The sequence below is a fragment of the Zalophus californianus genome, chromosome 16 (genome assembly GCF_009762305.2).
Source record: "Zalophus californianus isolate mZalCal1 chromosome 16, mZalCal1.pri.v2, whole genome shotgun sequence".
Lineage (NCBI taxonomy): Eukaryota > Metazoa > Chordata > Mammalia > Carnivora > Otariidae > Zalophus > Zalophus californianus.
The window spans coordinates 35546073-35566713 of NC_045610.1; the positions used below are offsets into that span (position 1 = coordinate 35546073).

Sequence of the window (20641 nt, forward strand, 5' to 3'; positions counted from 1 at the left end):
CACCTCTTGTCCACTTCCCATTGCTCTGAGCGAGGGGGCGAACGTAATGTCCAGCGGCTGTTTTTAAGGCAAAAAGTGGCTCAAGGGGGCCACCTGGCCTGACACGAGGAGGGGATGAGACAGGCTGCCGAGGACACGGGGACCTGGTCTCTAGGGTCTGATGGTGCGGTAAGCATGATCCCCAGGGACTGGGACCGGGCCCTTGGCCGAGTGGAAGTGGGAGGATCTCAGGGAGCCAGGCCCCATGCGGTCCAGTTCTCCTGGTCTCACACTTGGTCATGCTGGGTGATGACACTTGGGGAAGCCCTGGTTCCAGGAAGCGTGACCCCAAGTGTGGGCCAAGGAAGGTCAGAGGCAGGGATTTCAAGGGGTGATGCTGTCTGTCCTGTCACCTGATTCATTCCTTGTCCTGGTAGCAACCTGCTCTTCTGCTCATCATCCCACACATCACCTTCCAGGTGTGTTTCTCCTTCCTCCTGCTGGATGGCTCCAGGAACTAGGAGGAGGGGAATCTGAGGCAGGTGGAACACGGGAGACCCCGGCCATGAGCTGCCCTCATCAAGATCCGACATTCAAGACATGAAGGCCTAAAGGAAGTGGTGGGAACCCAAAAGTTCTTTATTGATTTATTTGTGAACCAGTTTCCCAGAAGACCCTGGGGCACATGAGTCAGGTGCAAAGACGCAAAGTCTCCTCGACATCCTTTACGGGTCTGAGCTCGTCAGCCAAGACCATCAGGTCAGTCACTAGGGTGTCCAGCAGCCCGTAGACCTGGAAGAATAGGGTGAAATCACAGGCAGAGGGTTGCTCTGTGGAAGGCACCCCCACAAGCGAGCACCCAGCATGCCATGAGGGCGGACAGGTCTGCACCAGGGTGGGAGAGCGGCAGCAGGGGTAAAACCAAACCTGCGGAGATTCTGTAGAACTGTTGTTTTTGCAGATAGTTTTATTTTTCAAACCGTCTGGGGGAAGTAATCCTGCACCAGGCCCTTGGGACATATGGGGGCCCAAGAGCCTGGAGTGGTTAAAGGGGTAATTCCAGGGAATGGCGCCCATTTACCCCCAGGGGTGGTCCAGCTCCACCCCCGCCACCCAGAGGCCGGCTTTACTTCTGGTAAGATCACAGATCCTCAGACTGAAATGTCTCTAGGACCGTGCCCTCCCATGGGACTGGGCCACATGAGCCTTGCCAAGCTGATTCTTCATTGCAGAGAGCCCTCGGATTCCGTTCTAAACCCCATCAACCTTCAGAAATCGCCATGATGTCACCAGCAGCAAACGGAACTTCTGCTCAAACTCGGTCCAGAGCGTTACCCCAATGTACATGATACAATCCCATCTAGCCGTCCGCACCGGAGGCCGACAAAGCACCGCCATTAGACACAGTGACAATCGAGGGTGGCTTTGTGGGCCTCTCCTCCGAGACAGTAACAATGAACGGAACACAAGACCAGGGCGAGTCTCTAAGGACTCGCCGCCTAAGAATGTACCAGCATCAAGTCTCTCCAGTGTGTCACAACCCTTACGCTTGCTGGAAATTCACTCTACGACATGCTGTTCCCCCAAGGGACACCTCTGCCAAGATGCACCTCACGCAGAGAGGAAGTGGGAGCAGCAGAAAGGGAGGGGCGTCTGCTCTGTTCCTCTAGTGTGTTTTCCTAACTGCAGCCAGAATGACCTTCCAAGTCAGACTGTGTCACTCACTCCTCCATTCAAACCCTTGTGGACTTCTCATTTCACTCAGGAAAACCCCAAGTCCCCACAATGGCCTGCAGAACCCCACCTGACCTGTGACTTGTTCCCTCTCAGTGGCCTCTCTGTCCTCTGTCCTCCCAGCCCCCTCCCTCCCCTATGTTAGCTGCCCCCCCTCTGCCCAGGGCACTCTTCCTCGATGGCCACAGGGCCACCCCTCACCTCCCTTTGAGTCTGTTCGATGTCACCTTCTCAGGGAGGCTCCCCCACCGCACCCTGGCCTTCCCCACCCCCTGGCCCTGGGTTATCTCTCTCTCTCCCAGGGTGCTTGCCACCTAACGTACGGGGCGTGTCGCTTATGCACGAGGTCTGTCTTGCACACCGGGATGCCCTTCACAAGGGCAGCTCTGCTTCCATCTTCCAGCATGGACACACTAGGTGTTGACTGTTCGCGGAATAAACGGGACGCACGAGGAGGGAGGGGAGGAAGGCCCAAAGAGCAGGTGTGAGCAAGGGGAGGGCTGGGCGCAGGGCTCGTGCCCTCACCTCCGTGTGCAGCCTCTTGGTGTACTTCTCCATGACCAGAGGATCTATGGGTTCCTGAGAAGTGGTTGTGCTGTCAGGGGCAGGTTCTTCCAAGGAAAGCCTGTCCCAACTTGAAGATTTCATTGGTTTCTTGTCCTCCTTTGCCTTGTGCTTCTTGCTGTTTGAATGGTCCTGCTTGGAGAGACGGAGACACACACAGCCTTCAGGAACTCCCGGGGGAGGTCCAGGGCTTTCTCAAAAGCAGCTCACTGGGAGAGCCAGGGCTTCATGCTAGAGCGAGCGCCCACCTGCCGCAGCCCTTCCGACTCCTCCCCTGCCCCCCCCCCCCCGGCCCACCCTCTATGTCCCGGCATGCCTCTTTCCCTAGCAACTTGGCTGCTTTTCTGTCCTCTTTGATTCCCAGCTGCTTCTTTTCCTGGGCTGCCCCTTTCCGGTCCTCCTTCCCAAATTTCGTGGTAGTTACTTTCACTTCCGTACCAAGAGGAGACTTTCGATCTAAGGGAGGTGAGTGGAAGACAGCGTGACCTGGCCTCCCAGGCCCCACAGGCAGGGTCGGAAAAGCCAAGGGTCCTGAGCCCTTCATGCTCCCAGACAGGAGCAGAGCGCCCAGTTCAGGTGCGTGACCTGCAGGGCAGGGGCAGGAGGCCTGGTTCCAGTCCCAGCTCCACCACTGCCCCATCTACGGCATGAGCAAGTCATTCAACCTCTCTGGAACTCCGCCTGTAAAACCAGGGGACTGAATGAAGGTGGTCACTCAGGTCGCTTCTAGGTCCCAAATCCTGGCAGTAGACAGGAGGGTGACGGGGCCTACTCCATGGATCAACCTGACGGAGGTCCCACCAGAAGGGCGACCATGGCTGAGGCATGGGAGGGGTGGGGAGGCTCCACGGGGCGGGGCTGCAGTCTGACCTTGCTCTTCTGGAATGTCCAAATAGATGGTGTCCTTCTCGGGCAGGCCCAGCAGAGCCCTCAGCCATAAGGAATGGCTCACCAGGCCATCGATCATATCCCGCCACAGCTGCAAACTAGACAGCAAAGCATACCGGAGAAAGCCATCACCCCTCATCTGCCCTTGAAAGTGTGGAGGCATGGGTCCTTCCCTTCTAGGACAGGGGTGCCCGGGGCTACCAGGGAGGGGGCTGGCAGCCTCACCAGCACCTGTGCCCGCGCTTAGACAGGGATCTGGCTTCCCTCGGGCGGCAGCTGGGGAAGAGTAGCCAGGGACAACAGTTAGGTCAATCTAGGCTCCAGCTTGAGACCCTGGCTAGACTTGGGTCTGGCCCGAAGGGAGCGGGGGGACCTTGCGTGAGATTTCCTAAGGGCCCCAGCGAAGGCGCCCAGCAAGTTCCACACAGAAGTGAGGCTTTCCATGTCCTCACTCTGCCCCTCTCGTCTTTGACCTCCGGTTCCTCCTCGGCACAGTCCTCTGCTCACTGAGAAGGAACCGGGCGAGAGGGTGGGAAAGAGACCAGGCGCTCGCTCTGTTCTACCTGCTCCGGGGGGGCGCAGGCGGCTAGGGGGCTGCTGCGGCAGGTGCCAGAGCGGGGAGTGTCTGCGGCACCTTTCCGCAGCAGCTGGGCTCGAGCAGAGTCCTAGGACTGCGCGCCCAGAACCACAGTGGGGAGGCGGGGCCACTCTCTAGCGGGGAGAGGGACACTTACCACACCTGCTGCAGGAAGTCAGACTGCAGGGGCCTCTGCTCCTGGCACAGCTCCAGGGCTGCTTTGTTGAGCCTGATGAGGGCGTCCTCTCTCTGGTTCTCCTCGGCGAGTGTCATCACTGCCTGGCAGGGTTGTAGGTACATGGGCAACCGTCCCGCCCAGGACACCAAGGGTCCCTGCGTCCTCTAGTGATGGGCCTGGTGCAGTGAGGACAGATGACCAGGAGCAGATGCAGCCATGGAGCGCGGACCTCCCCCAGAACTATGCACCCATGAGCCCCTTCTCCGAGGTGTGCCTGGGTCAGAGAGGGCACCCCCCCAGCCCCACTGCACCATGGTGGCCTAGGCACCCGAGACAGAAAGAGATGACCCGAGAGACTGCTTCCTCTGGGTCCTCAGAAGAGTTTGCCCATGGGGGCCGGGGGACTGCCGGGGCCCTCCCTCAGTGCCCTGGCACCTACCCCCAGACTGCGATCCTACCCACCCCTGCCGAGTCAGGGGAGCACCTTTCTGAAATCCTCCAAGCAGAGATTCCACTCAGGGTGGGTAAGGCCATGTAGCTCCCAGGGGCTCTTGGTGTTCCCCAGGTCTGGGCTCTCCTCCACCGGGACGTCCTCCATAATGCTCTTCCGGTGAGAAGCCTGGGCCCCTGCTCCAGGCTTCTGGGACCCAAAAGCATCTCGGGCCTCATTCTCCTGCCGGGTCAGTTGGGATTCTGAGACTGGGCTCTTAAAGTGGGCCGAAGGCTCCCTGTTCACAGAGGGCTTCTCCAGGGAGGCTGGCAGGGGCGCGGCAGCCCAGGCCCTGGGGCTGAGGTGCTCCTCCTTGCGGGGCCCGGCCTCCTCAGCCTTGGGGGGCAAGTTCAAGTACTGGTGCCACAGGCCGTGCAGGCTTTGCACCACTTGGTGCTGGTAATGCAGCTGCAGCAAAGGCAAGAAAAGTCACGTGACGGGGAGGTGGGGGGAGGGGTCCCCAGAGTCCCAGGGAGCCTGCTCCAGTTTCCCCGTTCCCTCAAGAGCAAGATGGAGGCTACAGGGAAGAAGCTAGCAGAAGCCGCTGCGGCCAGAGCAGCTCCTCACTTCCCCTGCCTCCTGAGTATATCCAGCTTGGAGCTTTTTTTGCATTGCACTTCCAAGTAAGATGGGGTTTTTGTTTTTTTAAAGATTTTATTTATTTATTTGACAGAGACACAGCGAGAGAGGGAACACAAGCAAGGGAGTGGGAGAGGAAGAAGCAGACTTCCCGCTGAGCGAGGAGCCCGATGTGGGACTCGATCCCAGGACCCTGGGATCGTGACCTGAGTCGGAGGCAGATGCCTAACGACTGAGCCACCCAGGCGCCCCGAAGGATGGGGTTTGAATGAAGGAGTTTGTGAAGCTCTATTCTGACCAAGCATCCACTTACTTGCTAAGTTATCTGAGGCAAATTACTTAACCACCCTGGGCCTCAGTTTCCTCACTGTAAAGCGAGGATATAAAGAGTCCCCCAGTCAGCGGGCTGCTGTGAGGAGAAAGTGAGTTACTCATGGAAGATGCTCAGAGCGGGCACGGGCGCGTGTGAGGGCGCAGGGGCCGGCGCTGGGCCTGTACCCGAGGATTCCTATGATGGAACAAGTCCTCTTCAGTGAGATAGGCGTCCACAGGGGACTGTACACGCTCCGGGGTCAGGATCCCACTCAGCAGTTCCTGCAGCACGCTCTCCACAATGGTGACTGCTTCGTGGGCAGCCAGCTTGCACTGGGGAAAGGAAGATGGGACAAGATGGTGGCTCAGCCTTTCGAAACCCATGCTGCATCCTTGAGGGAAGCCAGAGCCCTCAGGACTGTGTGCCTTCCCAGGGGTTGAACTCCTGCCACCGTCTGTCTGTCATCTGTCTGTCTGTCTGTCTGTCTCTCTCTCTCTCTCTCTCTCTCTCTCACACACACACACACACACACACACACACACACACACACACACACACACACACAGGGGTTGAACTCCTGCCACCGTCTGTCTGTCATCTGTCTGTCTGTCTGTCTGTCTGTCTGTCTCTCTCTCTCTCACACACACACACACACACACACACACACACACACACACACACACACACACACACTCCTGTTTTCAGACTCAAACCTGCTGGGTATCCCCAAATATCCTTGTTTCCTAAAAGACACTGGAAGGATGTAGTGGGGAAGCCAGTTCCAGAGATGTTGCTCCCTCATGGGGTCCGAAGGTCACACAGTCAACATTTCCCCCAGGTTAGGAAGAAGGGCAAGGAGCAGGGACCACTGTTTGTGGACATGGCTTGGCCACACCGCTGGTGTCACAGAACAGTGAGTGGAGGGGCGTCTCATGTGAGAGGTAGGTCCTACCGACAGCAAGTAAAGCAGACGTGGCACTTGTCCACAGGACATGACCTGTGCTCATGGCGGGCTGAGCCCCAGCTAACCGAGTTGGCTCATATCTGGGGGCCGCAGTAGAAAGAGGCGGCTTTCCCCAGAGCGCCTGGAAGCACCGCCCCAGCTGACCAGCTCCGGAATTGACAATGATGTGGGGCCCAGTGCCCACCTCACTCTCTCTCTGGGTGTCAGCCCCACCAGTTAGGTTTTTTCTCTCTGGTTTTGAAGGCTTGCCAGTTAAATAGGACCCCTAGGGATAGCGTCAGACAACGGTGAACAAACGGTACTTCTAGTCGTTCTGGGGCCCTCCAGGCAGGGTGGGGCAGCAAGCTGTTCCTCCTCTCCGTGCCCACCCACCTTTTACATCACAAAGTGCTAGGGAGCGTTGAGCAAAAACAGCTGCCTGCTTGTGGAACATTCCCCCCTGGGGCTGGGAGAAGCAGGGTGCCTGTAGGCAGCACCAGGAAGAAGTCCAGGGGAACCTATCTGCTGTCCATGGGGCCAAGGTCCTGGGTCTCTTACCTTCAGTAACTTCCTTTCTTCCCTAAAAATGTCCTGGGTCAGGGAGACTGCGTAGAGATTGACCTGCAGGGGAGCCCCTCCTAATAGGGTGGGGTGGGTTCCAAACTCCCAATATTCCCTGAAGATGCCAGCATGCGAAGACTTGAAGAAGAAGGTAAAGGTTTTCGTTTCTCCAGGCAGAATCACACCTGAGAGGGACCGAGACAGAAGTTTTCACCACACAGGAGCTAGCCGGGCCCCAAGCCTGCACGTATACAATTCACTGAGCCCTAAGCCTAGGCATATACAGTTAACTGAGCCCCAGGCAGGGTGACGGATCATCCCAGTTTGCCCAGAACTGATGGGTCTCCTGGGACGTAGGACTTTCGGCTTTCCATGCAAAAACCGGGGAAGTCCCAGGCAAACAGGGATTGGGGGGGGGGGGGTCGTCCCAGCCTCAGGCCTGAACATAGAGGTCACTGAACCCCTAGAAAGTTTCTGCTCTCTGGTGATTCACTTCTTGGTGTTCTCAAGAGTTTGCTCCCCCAGCTGACATGAACAGTTAGGGACAGGACACAATTCACAGAAGAAGTGAGGCAGGGGAGAGCGGCTCAACCTTACGGGAGCATCAGCCAAACTGTGGCTCCTCACGGACTGAGGACGGGAGGCAGGGAGCAGGGCAGCCAGGTACCTTCCCTATTGTCGAAATAAAACCGCTGCATCCTGTTTCTCTTCAGGCCTTGGAAGGAGTCCAGCTGGGCACGCCGCCGCCAGTCGTACCAAATGGCCACTGTGCCGTTATTGACCGTGGTCAGTTCCGAAGATGTCTTCTCCCCTTCTAGAGTTTCAAAGGTCAAGCGGACGGCAATTCCGACGTGCTTCTAGGGAAGGAGGAGGTATGAGAAACGTCTTTGAGGAAGGCTCTGGCCTACGGTGACCAATTCGTCCTGGTTTGCCAGGGACTTTTCTGGGTTTGGCACCGAAAGTCCCGTGTCCCTGTCTTCCAGGGCCTGGGTGCTCTGTGTGGTATCATGGTACCCCGATGGTGGCCATCTCTGCCATCCCCAGCAAGAAGGGGAGAGAAAACAGATTTTGTATCTGATGAACTGTTCTGCTCCTTAGATCGGAAATCTTTTATTTATTATTTTTTTTAAAGAGAAAGAGAGCTGGGCATGCATGCAAGCAGGGGTGGGCTGAGGGGGTTGGGGGAGGGGCAGAGGAAGAAGGAGAGAGAGAATCTTTTTTTAGTTTTTTTTTTTTTAAAGACTTTATTTATGGGCGCCTGGGTGGCTCAGTTGGTTGAGCGACTGCCTCCGGCTCAGGTCATGATCCTGGAGTCCCAGGATCGAGTCCCGCATTGGGGGGGGGGGGGTGGTCCCTGCTCAGCGGGGGGTCTGCTTCTCCCTCTGACCCTCCCCCCTCTCATGCTCTATCTCATTTTCTCAAATAAATAAATAAAATCTTAAAAAAAATAGACTTTATTTATTTGAGAGAGAGGAGGGAGAGAGAGAGAGAGAGAGAGAGAGAGCACGCGCGCGCGCGCGCATGAGCAGGGGGGAGGGGCAGAGGGAGAGGGAGAAGCCCCACTGTGCAGGGAGCCCAATGTGGGGCTCCATCCCAGGACCCTGGGATCATGACCTGAGCCGAAGGCAGACACTTAACCGACTGAACCACCCAGGTGCCCAGGAGAGAGAGAATCTTAAGCAGGTTTCATGTCCAGCATGGAGGCCGACATGGGGCTCAATCTCATGACCCTGAGATCATGACCTGAGCTGAAATCAAGAGTCGGAAGCTTAACCGATGAGCCACCCAGGCGCCCCCTAAAGAATATTTTAGAACTTTCTTGAAGCCATACCTGTTTGAGAAGGTTTGCTTATTTACATGCTTGGGGGCTAGGTACAAACTAGGTGGCTTGTGACAGTCTCTTTTCAGCCTTGTGATTTTATTCTGGTGCAAGTTAGCACTGCTGTTACCATTTTCAGACATGCCGAACGCATGACCAGATAAAAATGCAAATAGGTGACTGTCCAGGCTCCTTGTGACTGCCACAGTCACCCTGCGACTGCACCTAAGGGAGGCCCTCCAGCAGGTGGGCGAGGGTGGAAGCAGTTTTACCTTGTCCTGTGGGTTACTGCCTCTGATCCAGCAAGCTGGCTTCCCACAGAACAGCAGAGAAGGGCCAAGAATAGGCATGGGGACCACATCAGGGTAACTGGCCAAGTCTCTGTAAGAAAAACCAATGACTTATTTTCTCCGAAGCTACCACAGTCTTGCCCCACGGAGCCCAGGGAAATGGCTGCCAGGAGGTCTGGAGAGGTGCCTGGCTCTGCCCTCTGATGAAGTACCCTCAGCTCCACTCGGGCTTCACTTCGTCCTGCTCTGTTCCTACAGGTGGGCACGTCCTGGACTCACAGAGACTCTTCACACGCGGCACTTACCACCAAAGGAATGGCCAGGAAATCCCCATTAGGGGCTGGTTGCTAGAAGGGAGCTGGTGCAGGTGTTGGAAGGGGCCCAGAGAGAGGCTGGGATGGAAGCACCTGGATTTCAGAGGGGGGAGTCTGCCCTTCATACTGTGGGTGCCAGGGGAGGCCACTCTTTCCAACCTCTCTCCCTAGGGCCCAGGCCGACTCACAAGGGCACCACGTCTTCAGAGGAGCTTTCCTGGTTCCTATCAAATACTGAATAGTCTTCCACCTTAACAGTCGTGAAAGGCTGCCCTCTGCCCACCACCTCCAGGCCATCAATATCCTCAGAGAGACCGAGAAAGGGAAGATTAGCTGACTGAAGACAGGCGCTTCTTGAGGGGCTTTGGACCCGGCACAGAGGCGTACTGACCTGCTGGCTAAAATCCAGCTCTGCCATGACCTTCCGCAGCTCCGTGCGTCGGTAGATCAGAAACAGACTCCGATCCCAGGTGTAGCGGTACGGAGCCTCCTTCTGGGCCAGCAGTCCTAGAGCAGCAGGGTCCAGGGGCCCTCAGCACAGTCGGCTGCGGTGGCCTCTCCCCGCCCACCCTCAAGGGCTCCATGAGCACTCACCCAGCACCATTTCTGGGAAAGGGGAGAATACAGCTTCCCTGTGCAGCTGGACTCCGGTCCTCCCGCCCTGTACCTACTGCCTCAGGGGCCCTATGCAGGACTCTTGCAAGATCAGCTTGCAACCCTGCAGACCTTCGGATTATCATCACAATAACAGCTACATTTGACTGAGTGCTTAACAGCCCCGCCCAAACCTCTCACTACACACCCTGTCTCCTTTAACACTCTCACGTCCCACGTCCCACGGTACTTTACAGATGGGGAAACTGAGGACCAGAGAGCTTAAGTAACTCGCTGGAGTTCGCAAACCCAACACAGCCAGGGCCTGAACCCAGCATAGAAATAGCATGCAAACCACAAATGCAAGCCATGGACGTCATTTAAAATTCCCTAGATGCCACACTGGAGAAGGTGAAAAGAAACAGATAAAATTCACTTTAGTAATATAGTTTAACCCAACAGATCAAAAATAGTACCATTTCAACATGTAATCAATGTAAAAATGATTAATAAAGTATATTTTTTAGTACAGTCTTCGAAACCCAGCGTGTAGTTCACACTTACGGCACACCTGAGTCCACGCTAGCCACATTCCAGGTGCTCAGTGCCCACGAGCCACGGCGGCCGTGTGGACAGAGCAGCCCCACAGCCCCTACTCCCACTCGCCCCCCTCCCCCTCCTTTCTCCGTCTTACTGCAGGGGGGCTGGACCTCGGCAGTTATGGGCCTCCATGCCAGGCCGTTCTCACTCCAGAGCCACGCTGTCCCCCCTCCTAGGCCAGCCAGCGTTTCCAGCCCGCTCCTCACCCATCTCTGCCTGGATGCACTGGGGCTTCCTGACGGAAGTGATCGGTTCCAGGAGGCCGCGCTGAGCTTTTGTCTTGGTCATTACCAGACCCGTCATTTCATCTCCCAGGTACTCCAGGCGACTCCAGAACCCACTGGTCTCCTCGCAGCTCTGGCAAGGAAGGACATGGGAGTCAGATCGCCTGGGCTCTTTGGAGAGAGGCTGGTGGAGGTGGGGGGGCCCGGGGGCACAAGAGTGCCACAGACTTCAGAGGCTTCCCCTGGGGGGATTCGCTGCCGCCCTGAGAGCAGGACAGAAGCATCCCCACTTTGTTTTTTGGATGCCCTGCTGTAGCCCCAGACGGACGGCACTGCACTGACAAACCACAGCGCAGGATGGTGCCCCGAGTCACCGGAAAGCTGGAGCCTCAGCTTTTAGGAGAACACTGAGGCTATTCTAACCACCCAGTACCCGTGATATCTTTCCCCTCAAACTGACTACCACTGACCACCACGGGCTGAGTAACCTAGCTAGCCAGGCGGCCGGAATGCCCGATAAGGACCAATGATAGGATTTAGTAAAGGCCTTGAGGGCTTAACAAGGCCTTGCAATGAGCAGATTCTTTTGTTCCTAACTGCAACCTGAGGCAGCCATCGCTGGGCCCAGACCCGCTCCTCACAAGAGCACTTGGGAACTCCGTCCCTACCTTCCCATCATGCTGTGTTGAAAGTGTTCGGTCAATGAGCTCCCGCTCCTCCTGGATGTGTCTGTAGGTCTCCCCAGTGTGCATCAGCAGCTCACTCACTGGCTTCTTCAGGCGTTCTAGAGAGCGCGAGAACCAAGAACGCAAACCCTCCCTCAAGTCAGAACAGGGGCCCTAGCACTGCACACGGGTCAGCCCCATGGCTGGGCTGATTTCAGGACCCACTAAGAGCAAGAAGCACTTGGGAGTGGATGGCACAATGTGACCAGCCAGAATCCAGGCTTCGGTGAGGTGGAGGGACAGAAAAACACAGCAGTGGAGCCCTGGTAGTGGCCAAGGCCCAGCAGGAACCCTGTCCCCTTTGCTCACCACTGAGGGCTTCCTGCTGCTTCTTCCGCAAGGCGACGTGGCGCTGCCAGTTTTTGAGAAAGTTGTGCTGAGGAGGTGGGGCCCAGGGATGTGCCTTCTCTTCTTTTGGGGCTTTCTGCTTTGGCTCTTCTTTAGCAGAGATGAGGGTCACCAGACCCGGCGGGGTGCGTATCAGCTCAGCCAGCTGAAAAGTACAGGGAGAGCATGTTGAGGGCAGCTAGCGGACGTGGAGCCAGGACTGAGCAGAGACATCTCCAGGCCTCACCCCCTGCTGTGCTCCCCCTCTGCTCAGAGTCCCTCCTCTTCTGGACCCTAATATAGCAAGTGACGGAACCAGGGGAGCCTTGGAAGCCCCCGTCAGAGCCCTCTCTTTCAGATGGGAATCTTTGTTCTGAGACGGTGGTCAGCCATTCTGTCTCTCTGTCCCCCTCACAACTGATGCTAATTGACACCTTCACCTGCAGGGCGACAGAGTCATTTTTATATGACCCCAGGCCTCTTGGCACCAGACCCGTCAGAGATGTTCTGCCTGGAGCCAGGGAAGCAAAGGAGCGGAGAGCGAGCAAAGCACTGCACGCCGGGAAAGTCAGACAGACAGACAGACAGAGAGACAGACAGACATGCGGCCCCGGGAGCTGCGGGAAGCCACCCTCCTTCCCCGTGTGCACGGAAGAGGAGAGCAGGCCAGGCACTGAAGAAGGCATAATGAAGCCGGTGCACAGAGGAGTGGAGGGCAGTGGGGGAGCGGGAGCCCCGAGCCCTGCTGCCTCTCCGGGTCCAGTCTGGAGTCGGACACCCTCTGGCTTTGGGGGTCCTTGAGGTGCCTCTGTATCCTTATAGTGAATTGCTGACTTCAGCTGAAGCTAGTTTAAGTGGCTTCACTCTTTCGGGGGAGGGTCACGAGCACTTCAGATTCCAGGGCCCAGAGACTGGTACTATCTCTGTAACTCCAGTCCCCCAGTCCTGCTTGACTCCGTCAGGTGGCTAAGACCCAAATGGCTTCAGTGACTTCTCCCCCCCAACTCCCCCCACCCCAGCAGCTCTGTACAAACCAACCTGGGTGTTCCCTTGAGCAACTGCAATTCTCTTAAAGTCCTGGAGACTCCCCAAGATGTGGTGAGGCAGGATCTGGTCACAGTCATGGAAGCTGTCACCTGGGCCTGGGTGGAGGGGAGCGGGGGGGGGGGGAAGGACTAGCTCATGTCAACATTTCGAGGGGGTTACTTTCTGAGGGTGACCCAGCTTCCTCTCAAGGCCGGCCCATGAACTCAGAGGCCAGGGACAAGGCGGGGCCATACCAGAGTAGTCCAGGGGCTTCGTGGCTGCATCTGGAGTAGCAGGATGTGCTACTAAGTGGCAGACCTTCCTCTTTGGATCCTTGGGTTTGAGTTTACGGATGATAAATTTCTGGGTAATGGCAGGTCTATCTTGTGTCTCAATAAAGCAAGGAATGTGTTGCTAAAACAAAACAAAACAGAGGAGAGTTCCACTTGAGATCAGGAGGAGGGAAAAACACCACCCATCTCCTCTGTCCCAATTCTTGGTGGAATTCCTGAAGGCTGACAAATCTGTTGCTCCAGCTCTGTCCATATGCTCTGTGGAGGAAATGCCTATGCCACAGACATAAGGCTCAGTAATATCCGGGAGGAAAAAAGTAACATTTAAATCCTCCAGACAGTGCAGGTGAGAAGTGGCTGACTCTTCCAGGTAAAGCATGGGGGTAGGGTTTAGCAGCTGTATCCACATCTGTAACGTACTTCTCAGACTCATTTTCCCTTCTGTGAAATGGGGATGATGGGCACTTGCCTCCAGGAGAAGCAAGACACCTCAACATCTCATTTCCCTATGGTTCTATAGGACTCTCAGCAATGTTAAAACAAACAACATAGTAAATTCCTTTAGATGCAAAAGTGCAAAGAATCCGTGTTCAGTTTTTCTGTGGAATTAGACACTCCCTCTGAGTAGGGAGGTGGTGGAGAGACAGGGGACATGGTTGATGTTCTAGACCACACAGACTGACCTGGAAATGCTCCTGCAGTAAGGGATCCCTGGACTTTATCCTTACCTTCTTCAGGTCTTCCTTCTTAATGGCTAAGGCAAGAATATCATCCCCTTGTAGGATATTGCTAACAGGTTCAGGTTCTTCCTGAATGGGGGGTGTGGGCTGTTCAGCTACCTTTGCCCGCTTCCTTTCTAAAGAGAAGCAGAAAGATACAAGTGCTGAAATATATATATATATATATATTTCTATTCTATATATATTTCTAATATACAGTATATATTCTAATATAGATATATAATATATTCTAATATATAATAGCTAATATCTATCTACATTAGATTTCATGGTAGAAGGCAGAGCTCAACACCTAGACAGACAGCAGAGGCTGCCAAGATAGCCTGGAGTTCTCTCTTGAAGGTCCCCCTGCCTGTCCCCCTTGGCCTGCTACAGTGACTGGAACTTTTGGAGCTGGAGTTGAGATCCGAAGACAGTCCATTCCAGGCTGTGCTACTTAAGAGCTATACAACCTTGGGTCTATCACCTACCCTCTCCTGGTCTCCGTCGAGAAAGCTGGATTAAAGCAATGGCTCCCAAATATTAGTCAGATGTCTGCCTGAGGGTCTTCTGAAGAGTCTTACTAATACAGCTTCCTGGCTACTTTGTGGGGCCAGGGCCAGGGCCAGGGAAACTGTATTTTTTTAAACCCCCCTAGGTGGTTCTGATGCACAGGAGTTTGGGACAACTGGACTAGATGCTTTCTCAGCCTTCCCCATTGCTGGCATTGATGCATTGTCCTAGGGGAAGACTTCAGGTTTCTTAGGACATTGGCTAAAATGCAGATGCTCTGGGGGAAGCAGAGCATTCACCCCTGAGCATTTATTTCACATTCTTTCATGTAATAAATACTGTTTAAGCATCTAGCCAGGCACTGTGCTAGGCTCTGGGGACATAAGGCAGAGTCTCAGGCCTCTAAGAGCACAAGCCTGGGAGACTAGACTGTCAAACAGGGTCACTGAACTAGGGTCACTATGGGGGCATCCAGCGGGACCCCAGCCCCCTGTGCGGGGCAGTCAGGGAGGGCTTCCTGAGGAGGTGATGTTTAAACTATGAGCTGAAGATGACGGAACTTAGACACAGGAAACACACTGGGGAACAGGCATGCCAAAGGGAAGAGCACGAAGAGGCCTAGAGGCAACAGAACAGAATGGGCATCTGGAACTCCAAGCACATTTTTTAAATAGCTGGAGTGCAGCAAGGTGGGGGGTAGGAAGCAGTGCTTAGGGAGGGAAGTAGGCACCACATGGCCAAGAACTTGGTGAGCTGTGTAAAGGACTTCAGTCTTTACCCTGAGGGTCACAACACGGCAAGGAATGGATTAGGGGGTGCAAGACGGAGTAGCGGGGGACTCTTTAGGAGTCTCCTGGGGGAATGAAGGGTTTGACAAAAGTGGCTCATGGGACTGGAGGAAAGTGGAGAGATCTGAGCCTATTTCTCACACGAGCCGTCAGGAGCCCAGCACTGAGAACTCGGGGACAGAGCAAGTCACTCCCCAGTGAGGACACCCTCCCTGACTTCCTTCCACAGACGTGGGTTTATGGTTTCAAATGCATCTTGTTGCTCTGCCTAGGGTCCTCCTGTCTGCTGCCCCCTGGTTTAGAGTGATTGGACGTAAGGCCCGACACAGAATCATCAAAAGAAAGCCCAAGTCCTGCCTTCAGGGGCTTTAAAACAAAACTTGGTTTTGTCCGCTGCTACTCCCAGTGCTCTAATTTGTAAGGGCCCATATCATTAAAACATCAAAGCAGGGGTTTGGATGACCCAAATCAAATGTTTTTAGGAAATGCCCACATGGTGGCCAAAAAACCCATGACACAATCATCCCAACGTAACTCTAAACGCAGCCTATCGGTCAGAGTCCGCTCCTCAGCAATGGGGTCACCAGACACCCAGGATATCCGTCAGTTAAACCACATGGCACACACGCAAACAGGGCCGACTGGCTTGACCCCGAGTTCTGGTCCCATTCGGCACCATATGTGGAGGTGCAGCCTTAGGTTTTCGTTTCCACTTCCTCTCTCCCTTCAACACAAAGTTGCCAACATTGGTGGTCATTCAAGAGAACTGGTAGCAGTTGAAGGCCCGCTTTTATACACATGTTGGGCACCTGGCTGGCTCAGTTGGAGGAACATGTGACTCTTGATCTCGGGGTCATGAATTCAAGCCCCACACTGGATGTAGGGGTTAAATAAATAAATAAATAAACGAACGAACGAACGAACGAATGAATAAATAGATTTTACTTAAGTAAATACTTTGGAATTATTTCTATTTCCCAGGACATGTGCTTCCTCCATCTGTCACCTCGGCTGGGTCTACAGCTTTCTAAGGGATTACACATCTCCAGATGTGTGCTTTTTACTGGTGGGTGTGTAATTACCATGTGTAAATTTATAAACCTTCAACATTGCTAAAGGTTTCCGAAATCGTGAAACTCTGCTCTGAGGTTTTTCTGAGGTTATCTTGAATGCAGTTCAAAGCTCTGATATAGCATACAGTGAGGGAGGAGTGTGCTCTAGTTAAGGGGACATCTTTAGAAAAATGATATATACATTTTAAACTTCAACTCACCCTAGAGAATATTTACCAAGTACCCTGAGGAGCTGAAAACTGCAGCAGACACTGACACACACCAGCATCACATAAGGGCCTGGGTTAGTGGCACAGACAAGGTGTTTGGTTACACACCAAAGAAGGAACAAATGGATGTGGATCATACAGGTTAGGGCTGTAAAGAAAGGTTCAGAAGAGCAGGTGCAGGGGTCAGAGGCTGAGTTAGGCCCTGAGGGACCGGAAGCCTTCGGACAGGCAGAGCAGCAAACAGAGGTGTTTCAGGTAAGGTCACAGAGCAAAGGTGAAGGCAGGGCAGAGCATGGCATATGTGGGGCATGGTGACACAGGAGGCTTGTTGGGGAGGTGGGGGTGCTATTGGGGATGATAGAAAAACCAGGGCATGACAGCCTGGTAAAGTAAGGCTGAAGCATCTGTCTTCTTGCCGGCAGGAAGGAAGTTTGGTCCAGGAGAGTGCACTGGTAAAAGCAGCATTTCAGAGTGATTCATCCAATAAGGGTAAGCCAGGTGGACTGGGGGCTGGGCGGGGGAGGGTGGTGGTATGGAGAGGCTTGTTGGGAAGAGCAGGGAGGAAGGACTATTGTGTGGGGGGGTCATTTCAGGACCTGTGGGAGAACTCAGCAGGGTCCAAGATATGTCTCACTACTCTAAACCTATGGTGGCTCAGCTATTTCCTGTTGTTTGATCTGGAAACCCAAGCTGAGTCGGGCTTCCGGTAAGCGTCATAGCTGGCATTTCTCCCTTGATCCTGGCAGCTGTGAGGGGGTCAGAGACCAGCCCCCTTGCACGGGGCAGTGGGGTGATATTTCAGCTGGAGCTAGGCCAGGCAGCTGGAAGCAAGGTGCTCAGATGGGGTAGGGGTGGGGGAAGAGGGGGAAGCTTTGGAGGGAGAAGAAACCTGGCCTCGAGTTTTCTGTGTCTTGTGTTATCTAACGTTATCTTTTTTCAGTGTTGATCAAGGTCTTTGGGAAATCCTGACTTCAGGGGATTGCATGGGGGAACCAAGGGAGAGGCTGTCCCTACCAGGGCTGAGCTCTACTAATCAGGGAGGGGCATCTGGGACTGCTGGGAGTCTTCCCGGTTTCTTAACCAAAGCAGGGAGAAACCTGGAAGTCAAAAGGGCTCACGTCCCTAAACAGATTTAGAGTCACAATATTTGCTTGCCTTTTTGCTTGTAATTCAGAGACCCTGGAAAAACAGAGCATGAGATTATATTTGTTGATTAGCTGTGTTATATGGGGGGGGGAATAAAAGTATTGTGCTACTACATTACTGACACCCCCTGAGATATCAGGGGGGAGAAAAGGGAGGAAAAAGGCATCTTGCATGCTAAACACTGGGTTTTTTTTTTTCCCTCCTCACCCTGGTGCGTGTTCTCAACTCAAATGGCTATTTAACAAACTACATTTCCCTTTCTTAAAAATAAATATGTAGTGATAAATCTTTCCTTGAGTTGTTTACAGCAGAAAGTTCAAATCTGGTAAGATCCAGAAACTAGGTATGCAGGAGGCAATAGCTAGGAAAGCCCTTGACGGCCCTTGGGAAAAAGGCCCAGCTATTTCTCTTTCTCTCTCGACTGTTAAGAATTATATCATGAGGGGTGCCTGGGTGGGTCCTGGGATCGAGCCCCATGTCCTCGGTGGGCTCCCTGCTCAGCAGGGAGTCTGCTTCTCCCTCTCCCTCAGCCCCTCCCCCCCCCACCGGCTCATGCTCAGTCTCTCTCACTCTCTCAAATAAAAATAAATCTTAAAAAAATTATATCATGAAACAGCCTCTCAACCCAGCCTAAACTGGACTTTTATACTATGAAGAGGGATTAAAGCCAGCCATACTAACGAAGCAGTCCTCCCAGGGGCCCCGGCAGACCTGCCCCTCTCCTCACACTGAGCTTTCACCGCTGCTCTGAGGCCGGCTTTGGGTCTCCCCGGGGCCTGCAAGAGCATGCCCAGACTTTCTGACCTAGCAAGTAAAGCCCTTGCTTGGTCTGGCCCCTGCCTACCTGTGCAGCCCTACCTGGCTCCCTCCCTCTCCTCCACACCCACCACCTCTGCCCTGGCCACCAATGTCCTAGTTCCATGCCTCAGCTCATGCTGCTCCCTGCTCCCTAGACCTGGAGAAGCAAACTGCCTTTTGGGGGGTGAGGGGGAGAGGGAGGGGAGGAAGAAGGCCAGCCACAGATGTCACCTACTTCAGAAAACCTTCCCCCCAGATTCTAGCATCTAAGGCCTGGGTCAGGTGCTCTGAGCCCCCTTAACCACTTAGGGATCCCTATATGACAGCATTGATATTTGTCTGGTTCCCCTTCTGGTAGTTCACTAGACTCTGTTTCTTGTGGGCCGGGGTCACACAGTGAATACTGACACCGTTGCTGCCCAGCACGGTACCCACACACAGCAGGCCCTCAACAAATGGAAACAGCAAAAAATGGAGACGGGGTGAGCTGCAAATGGGAACATGTCCATGGGGGTCAGTCTGCAGTCAGACACCCTGGGACTCTGCCACCTGCAACCAGAGGGTGGCTGAGGTGGCCAGGACGTAGTCATGTCTGCAACGGGCTCCAGGTTAAACAAGTGGGACAGGTGTCATCCATCCGGAAAGGATATACGGGGTGGGAAACAGAACTGGCCGAGTTAGGCCTTACTTCTGGGATTTTCCAGCAGAGTGCTCGCTTCGGCAGCACATATACTAAAATTGGGATTTTCCAGCAGGCCTCTTAGGTGGACACCCTCAAAGAATCCCCCCGCGGTGTTGGTTTCACCACCTCAACATGTTTCTTGCATTCTTTCCTGAATTTCTTTTCCCAAGGGCTCCGGGTCCCGAGCCTTCTGAAACTCTTTCCCGACTCTTCTGCACCCCACCCAGTGGAGGGCTCTTGCCTTCAGAGTCCCACCCTACGATATGGTTAGAGGTAGAAGTCTCCTATGCCTTCCTGCCCAAGGCCATCTCCCCAGCAGTTGATCCCTGAGGCCTCTGTCAGTCTTCCTGTGTCCCCATCCCCAAGGCCCAGTGCACTGGACCCTCTCCCTTCGGGGGTCGCTGCCTTGTACATCATCCCTGAGGCATGGGGTACGCCTTGTTCCGTACCCCATTCCCCCGTGATCTTTACCTCCATCCTGGTGTCACCCCCGTCCTCCAGGCCCCGTGTCGTGAATCCCATCCAAGAACCCCAACCCCTGTCGGCTTCTCCTGAGTTCCCAAGGAGCCAGCGCCAACCTTTAATGACTTCTGCGGCCTCCAAAAATTTGTTTGCAGGTATTCTGAGGCGGGAGTCCTTCTTTAGAGACTTCATGATGTCGCCACGCTTCATGTGAGCGTGGCCCTGCGCCGCGGGGACCTGGGATAACGAGGCTGTGCGGCACCCCGGCGACCCCGCGCGCGCGCCCTCCCGCCAGCTGCCGCCAACGCGTCCATAGCAACCAGCGTCCCGCGCACCCACCGATCAACTTGGGCGGAGACTGCTTGGCAGCCATCTTTTTCATCCGGCCACGCCCACGTGCCCGCGGCGGGCCGCTCCTCCCGCGCGCGGATCCCGAGCACAGCGCCCGGCTGGGGGCGTGACGTCACAGGGGGCGCCGGCGAGCGCCGTGACGTCAGCGGCCAGCAGGGGCGGGGCGAGGCCCCCCAGCGCTGGGGGAGGTGGGCGGAAGGCCTGGGTACGGGCGGCCCCGGCTCTGGCCTTCGCTCTGCGCCTCCAGACAGCCGCGGTCCGATCGTTCCTTTCACGCCATGCCGAAACCCCCTGCGTGGCTTCCCGTGGGTTTCAGTGACCTGGTGGCCCCTGCCTGTCCCCTCCGGCCACCTGTGTCCTTCCCCACCGCCCGCGCTTGCTACAGGCCTTCCGTCACTTCCCAGATACTCCAGGCTTTTACCCCGACTTGGGCCCTTCTCATACTGCTGGTTTCAGCCCTTGGATATACTGCCCTTGACCCCTGAATTTAAAGTAGCTCCTCCGTGGTCTCAACTTTATAATTGCACCCAGTTTATTTTTTTCCTAGAGCCCTAACGCATTCTCGAGTTACCCTGTTTGTTGAGGGGGTTGCCCGTTGTCGAGTTCGTTGTGAGAATGTAAACTCCATAAGAACATGGCAGGCCTGTCACTTGTCCCCACCCTAACCCAAGTTTAGCACATAGTAGTCACTCAAACTGTGTGGAGTAATAAAGGGGGTTTAGAGCCAGACTTCCTACTTGCTAGCTGTGTGTTCTTGGACCAGCCCCTTGACCTCTCTGAGCCACACTTTTCTCACTTATAAAATGGAGGTCACAATGCCTCTCACACAGGCCACTGTCAGGATTAACTGAGAGTATGCATTTAAACTACTCCCTACAGGGC

General features: G+C 54.8%; 1 protein-coding gene and 1 long non-coding RNA gene across 6 annotated transcripts in view; one reads left to right on the forward strand and one right to left on the reverse strand.

Moving 5' to 3' along the window:
• The first annotated feature begins 3 nt into the window (after window positions 1-3).
• LOC113907904 overlaps window positions 4-20641 on the forward strand; it is a 38103-nt gene continuing 17465 nt past the window's right edge. Inside the window, exons 1-5 of one of the 3 annotated variants that reach the window (XR_003515311.2) lie at window positions 4-168; window positions 459-738; window positions 7520-7678; window positions 9042-9173; window positions 9401-9495. This is a non-coding gene — a long non-coding RNA (uncharacterized LOC113907904). Of the gene's footprint in view, window positions 169-458; window positions 739-6821; window positions 6958-7519; window positions 7679-9041; window positions 9174-9400; window positions 9496-16742; window positions 16810-20641 lie in introns of those variants that run through there. The other 2 variants (XR_003515312.2, XR_003515313.1) reach the window with 2 other exon arrangements.
• Window positions 523-19837, reverse strand: LOC113907901 (MYCBP associated protein). 3 transcript variants are annotated; one of them, XM_027567632.2, is made up of 19 exons: window positions 19525-19825; window positions 13747-13874; window positions 12980-13139; window positions 12738-12841; window positions 11682-11865; window positions 11316-11431; window positions 10630-10780; window positions 9621-9736; window positions 9418-9533; window positions 8898-9006; window positions 7474-7663; window positions 6804-6991; window positions 5488-5634; window positions 4405-4818; window positions 3900-4021; window positions 3148-3263; window positions 2594-2733; window positions 2239-2409; window positions 523-771 (listed from the first exon to the last, which is right to left on the reverse strand). In XM_027567632.2, exons 1-19 carry the CDS (start codon window positions 19616-19618, stop codon window positions 670-672), a joined length of 2868 nt encoding a protein of 955 aa, XP_027423433.2. In that variant the 5' UTR covers window positions 19619-19825; the 3' UTR covers window positions 523-669. The 3 variants fall into 3 exon arrangements, 2 of the variants coding, with proteins under 2 accessions (XP_027423433.2, XP_027423435.2); XM_027567634.2 differs by having other exon boundaries at window positions 630-771; window positions 19748-19837; XR_003515310.2 differs by lacking the exon at window positions 2594-2733 and having other exon boundaries at window positions 574-771.